This window comes from Papilio xuthus, unplaced genomic scaffold (assembly GCF_000836235.2).
Source record: "Papilio xuthus unplaced genomic scaffold, Pxut_1.1 DF825946.1, whole genome shotgun sequence".
NCBI classification, from domain to species: domain Eukaryota; kingdom Metazoa; phylum Arthropoda; class Insecta; order Lepidoptera; family Papilionidae; genus Papilio; species Papilio xuthus.
In genome coordinates, this window is record NW_013532703.1 from 6000721 (window position 1) to 6013133 (window position 12413).

At 35.6% G+C, this 12413-nt stretch overlaps 2 protein-coding genes and 1 long non-coding RNA gene across 3 annotated transcripts in view; 2 read left to right on the plus strand and 1 right to left on the minus strand.

The window, feature by feature from the left end:
- LOC106123862 (ankyrin repeat domain-containing protein 29) overlaps window positions 1-3896 on the plus strand; it is an 8638-nt gene extending 4742 nt beyond the window's left edge. Inside the window, exons 2-10 of the mRNA XM_013320271.1 lie at window positions 4-78; window positions 363-517; window positions 769-901; window positions 1153-1335; window positions 1417-1522; window positions 1646-1786; window positions 1876-1967; window positions 2202-2351; window positions 2672-3896. Coding sequence (XP_013175725.1) covers window positions 4-78; window positions 363-517; window positions 769-901; window positions 1153-1335; window positions 1417-1522; window positions 1646-1786; window positions 1876-1967; window positions 2202-2351; window positions 2672-2992 — 1356 coding nt within the window. The 3' untranslated portion in view covers window positions 2993-3896. The remainder of the gene's footprint in view (window positions 1-3; window positions 79-362; window positions 518-768; window positions 902-1152; window positions 1336-1416; window positions 1523-1645; window positions 1787-1875; window positions 1968-2201; window positions 2352-2671) is intronic.
- Window positions 3897-5565: 1669 nt separating this feature from the next.
- LOC106124181 (uncharacterized) lies at window positions 5566-6525 on the plus strand. Its single transcript, XR_001228189.1, has 2 exons — window positions 5566-5716; window positions 6318-6525. It is a non-coding gene; the product is annotated as an uncharacterized LOC106124181 (long non-coding RNA).
- Window positions 6526-7042: 517 nt separating this feature from the next.
- LOC106124954 (importin subunit alpha-1) lies at window positions 7043-11985 on the minus strand. Its single transcript, XM_013321998.1, has 11 exons — window positions 11779-11985; window positions 11270-11420; window positions 10703-10850; window positions 10225-10306; window positions 9746-9963; window positions 9541-9632; window positions 9277-9455; window positions 8810-9003; window positions 8210-8381; window positions 7732-7833; window positions 7043-7388 (listed from the first exon to the last, which is right to left on the minus strand). The coding sequence occupies exons 1-11, from the start codon at window positions 11839-11841 to the stop codon at window positions 7257-7259; spliced, it is 1533 nt and encodes a 510-aa protein (XP_013177452.1). The 5' UTR covers window positions 11842-11985; the 3' UTR covers window positions 7043-7256.
- Window positions 11986-12413: the final 428 nt, after the last annotated feature.

Below are 12413 nucleotides of genomic sequence, written 5' to 3' on the forward strand. Positions count from 1 at the left end.
CAGCGCGAGCTGGCAGACTCAATCATCCGCATGGTGCCGCTGGATGAGATACGGATATTGCTCGCCTGTGGAGCCAAGGTTAGGATGTTACTTGATGACACAAGGAGACTTAGAAACCTAAGAAGCAAGAATATGAGCAATTAAGAAGAGAACAACGACTCAAATTACGGATGATTAGCTGTCGCCTGCAACTCCGTCCGCCCGGAATAATAAAAAAAACTTAATTAGTGGGCTATATGTTCTTCCAGACTATGTTATATATGTATGCTAAATTTCATCGGGATCCGTTCAGCCATTCTGGTGATATCTCCAAAAAACATTCCATCAATCCGTCAGTAAAGTCCTCGTTTGTGTGAATGTAGGTAAACGAGCCGGTAACTCAGGGCTTGCGGCCACTGCATTACGCCATCTGGCAGCGCCACCTGGAGGCAACCCGGTTGCTGCTGGTGCGCGGCGGCGACGTCAATGCCCGAGATGACTGTGGCTACAGCGCGTTGCATCTCGCCGCGGAGCACGGGTATATCATTGTACAACTTGCTGGTCATAAGCTCTCCCAGATCCCATCCAAGATGCTTCTAATCTCAACATTTCTCATTTATATGACTTTAATTATCAAAAGACGTAGACTCATAAATTATTAACTTTAAAATATCGTCACTGATGTCTATGGTCCGGTCATCGGTGCATCATGTTGCAGATCCTAAACTCTTTGATTTCATGATCATAAAACCATCAATTGCATTTATGTTATGTTCTGTTTTATCTTAGATACACGGAACTGGTCCGGCTGTTGCTGCAGAGTGGCGCAGCAGTGGACTACCGCGTGGACAGCGGCGAGCAGTTCCCGCGCACCACTCTTTGCGACGAGCCCTTACGACTCGCTATCAGGAACAAACACTATGTAAGTATACTACTGTGCATAAATTATCCAGTCGAGTAAAATCTCGCATATGGTCAAATTGACCATAAATTGAGTAGAGTAAAATAATTTAAAACGTATCAGACCGACACTTATGATTCCCTGTAGATTTCACATAACGAAGAATCCTGCACTATTCTCTTCTCTTGAAGATGTCCCTTCAAGATTTTTTTAATAATTAATATTTACGTTAATAATTAATATTTTTCAATGCTTATTTAAATAATTGGTAGGAGGTGGCCCGCCTACTTCTGGAACACGGTGCGGATCCGAATAAGCGGTACTTCTTTGGCGCTGAGATCAACTTGGTGTCAGACCCGGAGTACCTCGAGCTGCTGCTCTCGTTCGGAGCCAACCCGGACTCCCGCGATCGCGCCGGTCTCACACCGCTTATGAAGGCTGCTAGACAGAAACGGGTAAGCTTGCAACACAAGAAAAAACAATATCTGCTCACGATTGGAATCAATACCATCCATTTATACTTGAATATATTGCAGGGTATAGAAGCGGTACTGCTACTGATCAGTCACGGCGCTGACGTCAACGCGATGGCCGACGCCAGAAATGACTATAGAACCGTCATGCATTATGCCGTCCTAAGTGGTAATTGGTCAACACATTTTTGCTTAATACAAATATAGTTAAATGCTCCTTTTCTTATTACTGTTCATTTTGTTACACCAAAAACTACCACAACCTTAAATAGAAAAATATTTTTGTATTCAGGCAACCCCGACATGGTGAATCTGTTGATCAAGCAAGGCGGGCGCGTCAACTACGAAGGCGTGGAGCTGAACAAACCGAGCGCGCTCGACCTCGCCATACTAAAAGGAGATGTTGCCATGGTGCAGATGCTTATGTCTGCCGGTTAGAATTCTTATTTTTTAAATATTAAACCAAAGCTTGGTTTTAATTATTTTGCCATATTATTAACTGTATAAATCTTACCATTTCAGGAGCGCATGTGAATGCGTCCAGCTCAGTGATTGGGTCCCCATTACATGTTGCTTGCTCAGACAATATTGACAACAGGAAAGAAATTGTTAAAGTGAGCTTTCTCCTTTATTACTATTATTATGCTTTAAGTTATTAAAGATTGTACTTCATACAGAAACAATGAAGATATCCAAAGCGTCGAAAATATATAAATTTGTCAAAATTTATGAATATTGTACTAGGTCTCAGTTGTGAAGGCTTTCGAGTTAGTTATTAATTTTAATTAAATAGTATAAAAATATTTTTTTCCCCAAAATGATACATATCTTCTTTCTCTTGCTAACAGTTGCTGCTAGAGAGCGGTGCGGATCCTAACCTCAAAGTACTGAACGAGGAGGATGGCGCGCAACTGCGGCCTGCGCTAGCTGAGTATCTGGCCAGCAATGTGGAGCCCAGTGCTACCATCGTCTCATTGCTGCTGCGCTATGGTGCCCGCGTAAGTATTATACAACAGCAAAAATTTCAAGAAGACAATTTTTATAAATTTCTTAAAAAAAATTACGACAAATTAGTTTGTTGAGTAAATAATGAGTAGTTATATTTTCCCATTTTTATGAATACTGGCAACACATAAGTAATTCATCTTTATTTGTTTGACAGTCTTGTCTTTGCACATGAGTAGCGGGAATTCCCTCATAATACGTGAAGTGCTAACTTGTTTACTTAAATAACGAATATCTGCTAAGTTATCCTTCATACTGATATATCTTTTTTGGCAAAAGAAAAGCTAAACATTAGCCAATTGCTATCTTTCAGGTTATAATGAAAACGCAGTTTCGTGATCCCGATGGCATTCTCAATCACTTACAGAATATAACCTCTGAGCAGTACGAGCACATATTCTATCTACTTCTAGAAGCAGCGGAATCCTTTGATCTCTGCATGATAAAGAGGAACTCCACTCTTACTGCTGAACAAAAACAAACCTTAATCGAACGAGCTAAGAACCCTATTTCCTTGTTAGCTCAAACAAGAATATACCTACGTAAATATTTCGGTACTGATTTGGTGGATATTGTGAAGACTTTGGAAATACCAGCCATTCTCCACCAATACCTGCTATTTGAATGTCGTTAAAAAGATTTTATTATTAATTTGGACTTAATTTTTTATTGGCTAAAGATTTACTTTAGTCAATTTTTTAATCTGGCAGCATTGGTTGCCAGATTGGGAGATAACTCCACGATTTTTGGGAGAATCTCATTCAATTCGAAATAATTGACGTATTGCGACAAAGCTCGATAGGAGTAAATTGATTTTAGTATCGATTTTATTGATTAATGTAAGCCTTTATTTTTGTTATGTAAGACTATTTAAACAATTATTGTAATGAAAATATACGACATAATATAGACGCACTCTATATTGGAAGATATTATTTTATGCGCAGTATTTTTTTATTTGAAAATTTTTAACTGGATTTGCAACTTAATTAACGAAATTAATTAAAAATCATATTAGCGATTTCAAATTAAATATTTTATTGTTTATCTATAATAATTTGTCAGTTAAATGAAATCGAATATGAATTTTTATCCAGTTAAATTAAAAATGTTTTGTTTGGTACTACTGCACCGACGGCGGGGCAGCAGCGCGGGGGACACTATTACAGACCCCACCCGCCGCTCCGCGCGCTCTTCACTCTGCATCTACCAGTTGCGCCACGCCATTCCGCCCGACGACATACATGTCAAATCATATTTGTTTTTATAATTCTTTGCATTACAATCATCAGCAACAACCAGCTCTTCATTACATCATCATACAGTCCACTCGCTCAACATGTTTTTAAGCTGTATTTTGAAAAACATTTTTTTAATAATCATTAAATGTGGTGTCATAAACAATATTAGATTTTGTAACATTAAAATAAATATCCAAGATAATTACAATTTGCATAGTTTAAGCTTTTAGTAGTCTGATTGCATACTTATTATGTGATATATTGTGATACATTTTAGCATTAAGACTTACTTATGACTGAAACATTATAACAAGCATATATGTATTTGATTTGTCTTAATTTAAGTATAAATAAATGTGTGGCATATACATATCTTTTATTTAACACTAGCTTTAGTTTATATTTGGCAGTATTTTAAAAAATAAAATAAAAAGTATAGTCTACTCAGTGATTATAGCTTTCTAATGGCAAAAGAACTTATGAAAACATCCAGTAATTTCTGTGATTATACGTTACATACGAAAATACAAATCTTTCCTCTGTATAATATTAATATAAACGATGTGTAAATCCATCTTAAACAAATAATTTCATTTTTAGCCAACGGAACCCCAATTATTTGTAAATGTGAGTTTACAGTGCTCAAAACATATCACATAAAATTTATTTTTTACATAAATTTAATAATCAACGAATTAGGTAGTAACGTATTTAGGTCACAAACCACCCGGTCAACAATTTTGTTGTGAAATTATTTGATATGGCCTTTTAGTAGCCCTGATTGATGGTTTTGGTATTGATCAAATTTGCTAAAAAAGGGGATGTTTAAAAACATTTTCTTCTGAGTGTGGTTAAATTACCACTTTACTATTTTATCTACCAAATAAGCTTGGTCCTAATCTAGTTAATTTATAAAACCAGCACCCAAAGAGTATATAAAATGCCAGCACCCGTCAAAAAATTAGACAAGATTTTGATAGTTTTTTAAGCGCTCGAAAAACATTTTCGATCCGAAATCAAAATTAATATTTTCTCATATGGCAGCACTGACAACAATGACTTTGAGTTTTCACTTGTCAAATCATTCCATTCCAATAACAACTGCTTTGTAACCTGACTTAAGAACTTTTGTGTGATATTTCTATCGAATAAAGTAAATTGCAGTTTCTTTATTTCGACATTAACGATGGCAGACAAACAAAAGGTGGATCTCGGTCTCTTGGAAGAAGACGATGAATTTGAAGAGTTTCCCACCGAAAGTAAGCATTTGTTTGACAACCGACGTAAATAGTATTTGAGTTTGATATTAAATTATCTTTTTTTATCAGATTGGGGCACTGAGGATGCCGATGATGAGGAAGTATCAGTTTGGGAAGACAACTGGGAGGACGATGTTGTTCAAGACGATTTCAATCAACAATTAAAGTAAGTATTTTTGGGTTATGTATCGCGGTATCTCGTTATATTAATTAACTTTGTGAAAAAAGATACTTTTTTTACTCAGAATATTATTTGACCAATCTACAATATTTTCCGTTTTTTTAAGGTTTTTACAATAAATATTATTTTCTTTCAGGCAACAATTGGAAAAGCTGAAAGAGAAAAACAAAACATAATTGTCTTAGTTTTAGAGTATCATTTAATTTTATGTTTATAAATTGTTCAACTTCAAGTAATGATGATTTCCACCTCAAAATCAATGATAGGATCTTCTCTTAAATACAAAATTAAAACATAAGATAAAAACATTTTGTAATAACTTCTGTTGTTTTATTTATTATTTTTGAGACTGGAAAGTCTTATAATATCTTTATAGCTGTAATTTAATTGTATTTATTTAACATATGAATGAGTTGTAATAAGTACAAAAAGGTTTTATATTCATTGATAATTTAGTGTTCCAAGGAGGTTATTCTGTGAAGAAAGAATAGTTTTTGTTTTTTGACAATTCACTTACGTCAAATCAAATAATTAGATATGCACATAATGGATAAATTACAAATTAAATAATAATAAAAATACAAATAAGATAATTAACATAATGACAACAGAAGATATTGATGACATAGAACTGATTTTGGATGATCGAGAATTATCTGAATTTGTAGAAATAAAAAGTAAGTATTGTCTTTTCAATTTAAAACAATGTTTAATAATAATAAGATTTTTAATCCGTTCAATACATTACAACACTTATAACACAATCAAAAAGAAAAATCAAAAAAATTACAATGAAGTGTTGCAATGCAGAACAGATAGGGCCTTTGCTCAGCTGTATGTTTATTACCCCGGGGGCAAAAATTAATTATTACTGATATTCTGCAAAAGCCTTTACGCCCTCAGTACGTCAGTTACAGCAATTAATAACATAAATGAAGTATTACCTACTACTAAATATTCCATTCGCAGTTTGAAAAGCGGGCCAATGTTTCAAGGGTAAATTTGATATAACAACCTGTTTAGTGATTTCACAACATATTTATGATCAACCTATTAAGATTTTACCATTATAGTACTTGTAATCATTACTGACGGGTGCTACACTTTGGATGTAGGGAAGTACACACAAAGGTTTTGCCCTCCTCAATGTACATCCCTATTGATACCTTAAATTGAGAATTATGGTGCAAATTATGTGAAATTACGAGGCATAATGAAATTACTAAATTGACTTTAATTTTATTATGGTTTATGTTACATGTTTTTTTTTATCTTTAGAAAGTAAAAAATACATAATTGGTGACGTGGATCAATCTGCGCTGGAGGACGATTGGGAAGACGATGTTCCCGACATGTCGGAAAACTTCGGGAAATCAAAATGCGATAGATCCATTTAGCCCTTATTTTTATACATTCTAATTTAATTAACACAATAAAATTCCGTTGATTTGGCAGAATACATGAGCAATGAACAATCTTTATACTAGACATGATTTTTTTTTAGTAGCAATAGTCATCTTACTAATGCAAATGTTTAAAGGTATCTACAGAATGGCTGCATGGACTTCACTGATATTTGGCATAGATGTAAAGCATAGAAAGGTTACTTATTAAGGCGCGGATAGAGTGGTGGGTAACAACTAGTATGTAATAAGTCAAACCTCGGGGAAGCGAAAAAACTATAAGCAAGTCATTGTCTGACTTGCCCGGTAAACAATTAGCTCATAATTGTCTATTGTTTCGTAAGAATTATCATAATCAATGGAAAAATATAGTATCATTAGTAAACAAATAAAAAAAGACAATATTATTAAATTGTTTAATATCAAAATTTACATCTAAAAACATATCTTAATACAATAAAGGAATTTTAATATCACATTTATGTTTAAGACCAGCTTTTAATAAATCAGTCGACGGAAAGTATTGAAAAACACTATAAAATATTGATCATACATTTATCCAAATATTATATAAACATTGTTATAAAAAATTTAAACCCTTTTAACCATATTTTTAATTGTAAAAACAACCAACAAATGGTTTAAAAAATAACATTGAAAGCCAAAACATGGAGAGTTTTTACTACTGAATGTCCTACAAAAACAGTTTTAGACAATAACAAACCAATATATAAAAGATGTTCCATTTAAATTTTTCTTACTTTCTAGTTTAATTTGATTTTTGATACATTTACTAACATTTTTTTTTAATTGTTCAAAAGTTGAAGTTCCGATTGTCGGCTCCAGATCCGAACTGGAATTCCTCTTCTGTCTGCTCGGGCTGTGCCATCTGGTCCTCCTGGTCTATGAAGTAGTTGTCCAGGATAAAGCAGCATTTCTTGAATATCTGTAAAATAGCATACCAAATAAACATCATCATCATCATCAGCTCACTATACGTCCCCACCGAGGGGCTCGGAGCCTACCCTAATTTAAGGGTGATTAGGCCATAGTCAACCACGCTGGCCAAGTGCGGGTTGGTTGACTTCAAATAAACATACTATACTAATATTATAAATACGAATGTTTGGATGGATGCATAAATGTTTGTTTGAAGGTATCTCCACAACAGATAAGGGTTGTGCGGAAATTTGGCATAGATGTAGAACATTGCCGGGTTACGAATTAAGTTTTTTTTTAAACTAGCGCGGAGTCGCGGGCGGCAGCTAGTTATTACAAAAATACGATACCTGTTCGTTTTCATGTTCCTGTAAAGCTTCAATACGGTCAAGTGCTCCGATCTCCTCCAGTTGTAGACAGAGGCGCTCTACCTGACCAAACTTGGCCGCAGTCTGTTCCAAACAAATAAAACAGTTATTTTTTTTTCTTATATTAAATAAGCTAATGCTTGACCTCAATGCCTAAGTCTTACAACATGTACTTGTTGAGGTGCTTAATCTTTATTTACCCAGTAATGGTAACTCATTGGCGTCGCCTGAGATGAGAGAGGTGGCAATGGGGACATTAAAACTAGCCTTCCCGTGCGGAATTAAAAATAGTATGAAATAGCTATAAACTACTTAGAAATACTAAAATATTTATCTATTTGTCAGTTCCTTCCATTCACTGACTTATAATGATTACCTTTGGAATGAAAAAAATATTTTTTCCCACCTGCTAGATCTAGTCTAAGCCATCAGCTGACAATGCTTATGTAGTAAATAGTACCTGCAAGAAGTGTGTAAGTCCATCCAGTACGACAGTAATAGCACGCTGGTCTGGTGAGCCGAGCAGGGCGCAGAATGGCTCGAGAAAGCCGACGCTGACCAGCGCATCCAGCTGCGCCGGAGACCCGCCCAGACATAAGTTTGTCACCGCCCATGCAGCTTCTTTTTGACACCTAATGCAATAAAAAGACTTTTTATAACACAAGCATTAAAAAAATTCTTAATAGCCTATGCTCTATTTTAATGGAGAAATCTATTTTAGTCTAATTTTATTTAAATCATTGTTGTAATTTTTAAAAGGTTGGAATAGTATAAACTGCCTTTCCTTATTTCTTTATCAGCCAATTCACTATTTTCTTAGGGATATCTTTTATCACAAATTCCATCTTTTTTCGCTCGCCCTCTATCTTTGTAGCCATCCACATTTAATTACATTATTTTATTATTGACATAATTTTTTTTCTACTAGCTATCGTCCGCGACTCCGTTTACGCAGAATAAAAATACTTAATTCGTAATCTATGTGTTCTTTCAGACTTCTACATCCATCCATCCAAATGTATTATCGTATTCATGCGTAAGATAAGGAAAATATACTCACTTGACGTCATCACAGGACAGGACGTACATAAGATGACCGAGGATGCCCTTGTCGACAGCGCGCTGGATCTGCTGCTGCGTGCCGGCCAGCACGTTGCTGACGGCCCACGCCGCTTCCTTCATTAGCGAAGGCTTGCCGCACCGCAGCAGTCCAGCTAAGTAGTCCAGCGTGCCCGCGTCGAGACAACGGTCCGTCTGGCGATTTTACAGATTTTAGTAACACATTAAATTTGCAATACATTTAGAGCTGTGTCGTAACATATGTTATATGGATTCGACATCCTTTATTTTATCTATATTTTAGACATTTAAGGCTCAACAGATGAACCAAATCTAGTGAGGACGACTGGAAACTCAATAGATGAGATGCGCTACAGCATACAGTGGGAGTCAGCGGTGGAGTCTATTTGCAGGATTCGACTGGGACAGTCAAATGCCTTTGAAACATGAAAAACAGCCTGTTTGTACCTGGTCATCAGAGCCGGTGAGCATGTTGCCAATGGCGCGCAGTGCGGGTGTGCGCACAGCGGGCGAGGCGTGGTCCAGCAGGCGCACGAGACGCGCTAGCAGCTGCGGAGTATTCTGCACCGCCTCGATGCGCTCGTTGGGCCCGTCCGTTAGGTATGACAGCGCCCAGCATGCGTCCGCTGACCATCATTACCATGTTTTAAAACATGTGTTACAGCAGTGGAATTTCAATATTAAATAATTGTTTTTATTATAAATACATACCGAGTACATCTTGGTCCGATATTTCTAGGAGTTTTGACATGTAAGTCAACGCCGGGGCAACGTACTCAAACTTAACTAACGGATTCTTATTCCTGGAACAAATTGTATTTGAATTATAAAAAAATATAAGTTAAGCATTTGATTGGTAAGTCAGGAACAGAAGTATTCTGTCCGACCTGCCAACGGACTAAAGACATGTGCATACCTGCAGAAGTTGCTATAAGTCCAGACGGCAGTCCTAAGCTGGCTGGGTGGTGTGGTGGGGTTGAGGAGCGGCAGTAAAGTCGGCAGGGCGCCAGCGGACAGCACTAAGTCACGCGTGGCGGCGCCGTCACCCGCAATGTTGCCCAGTGCCCAGGCGCTCTGTTCACCTACTGTGCCACCACGGGCTAGTAATCCCACTAGTTTGGGGATTGCACCACCCTGGGATAAATTTAACAATGCATGTATTAAAAGCAAGTAGAAAAAGCCAGTGTTGTGCAATATTAGCATTCAGTAGAAGCATTCATATTTTAGAATTATGTTGTTCAATGCTGGAAGCAAATGCGAAGATTGTTAACATAGCATTACTACTTTTAAGTAAGTAAAAATAATAGTAAACTATATAAATTAATAATCAGACTTAACTAGTTAAGATATGTTAGCTACTTAAGTATATAAGTTAACTTTATGTATTTAACTTACATCAACTACTGCCATGGTTTGTTCATGTGTGCCAGATGCTATATTGGTAAGTGCCCAAGCTGCCTCAAACTGTAAATCTTGACTGTAAAAAAAATTTGTTTAACATACACATTTTTATAATGAAAACAGGGAAATAAGACAACCTTACTCTTAGTTCCCATTACCAAAAGTAAAGTCAACAAACTTGCAAATTGACTGATTTTCGTCTAATGCAGTTTTATTGTGTGAAAAAGGATATGCATAAGAAAGGGGTGGATTTAGATATGATGGTTGGTCTACTACTGTAGGCACAGTATGTCCTCCTCCATTCATCTAGAGATGTGCATACCTGATCCTAGGTGAACTGAGGAGGACATACTGTGCCGACCCTCCGGATAATGGCAGGTTGATGATGAATGTCTATTTTATTACTAATATCCTACTGATATGTCTACTTTAACAAAAAATAAGTTTGTGAAACTCCACTTTGTGTTATTACCAATCATCCCTGTCAAGAGCTTCGACCAGTGGCTTGATAACTCCGGCATTCACCATGGTAGTGATGGGTGGGTTTTTCTCTTTGGAAAGGATGCGCCGCGCTGCACGCGCAGATGTCACCCTGACGGCTACATTGCTGGATTTAAGACCTAGAAACATTACCTTGATTATGAGTAATGTTTACTTACTTCTTAAAGTTATATCACAACAACATAACTTCACACCAATAGGTGGGTAATAACCCAGAGAGGTAGGCAAAGACCACAATAACCCACCTTTCTTGCTTCTTCTACATTCATACATTGCACACTGGTTTCAGGTGTTCTTATTACTGCTATATGTGACTAATCTTAAGTTGTAATAAAGTTTGTTTATATTATGTTACAATGTTTAAATATCTTTATAGAAAACACCTTACACTGTAAAGTACAAGTATATAAATACCCAGCCATGTAACAATGCCATTCAAACTTTAGACATGCTTTACTCCATCCAAATTGGACCCAACTGCGAAGACATGTATCTGAATATAACCACCAGCAGCTATAAAGTTTGAATCTTATAATACCTTGTACAATTTCTTCCGGTGTGGGCAATGGAGTGTCAGACTGTACTTCTTCACTGCCATCAGGGGATAGAGCTCTTCGCTTCAAGAGTTGATCATCCCGGGCTTGCTTCCTAAGGGTGACACTAAGTTCTGCTCTCTTACGGCGTAATTCCTGAAATTCATTTTATACTATTTACACCAAAATACGAATTGATAAGAAACGAAATAAAGCGGGTACTTTAAGATTGTGGTCTAAAAATGTTATACGGTAATGAATAATAAACATTAATTTAGCTAAAAGACTTATGTAAAGATAGTAGCTCCTTTTTTCGTCAGGATGGATATGTAGGAAAGTAAGGAATGAAACATTAGGGAGCAAGTTCCATACTATGCACCACGTATATAAATGTTATTTTTTTTTTGTAATTATTGGTTAAGATAAATTCAACTCAATTACATCTTTACTTTCAACGAAATAGGAAAACAGTTTACAAAAAATACCTCATGTGTTTAATAGTTAAGTAACTCACATTTGTTCCTTGGGCAACATTTTTGTAAGATGTAAGTCTTGACTTGTGGCTTTTATCAGTCATGTTTAAAGATATATTAATGGCAAAAGACTTTAGTTGACGTTTTGATCAATAATAAAACTGTAATTAAAGTTCTAGCACAAGTCGATGTGTTGAAGAACCTTGCAAAACCTTATTTCAAATTCAAACGAAAACGAACGAAATTCGAAAACAGTGCTGCCATTTATAAAAATTGTTGGTTACGTTTTTTTTAGTACCGAAATATTTTTCGAAAATATTGATAATTTAAGTAAATAAAAAAAGTAAATAAAGCATAACAGGAAAATTGCTAATGTTTTGCGAAATCAAATCTTTTATTATTAATACACAAAATTTTGTACAAAATTAGTTTGTGCTAAACTTTTGATGAAATCTATTTTTCAAAAGCAAAGAGTATATAAGCTTTCAAAGTTATCTGTCAGAATAATCAATTAGGTAAAAAACTACTCTTTGAAGTACCTATTGATGTTTAAATTTGAAATTGGCAAAAATTGGTTTAAAATTGAAATTTTTAAATGGACCTGCACATTTTACCACTATATTTAAAAATTAATAAATTATGTTGTGATTTGTTTAGTGCATTATTTACATAATTC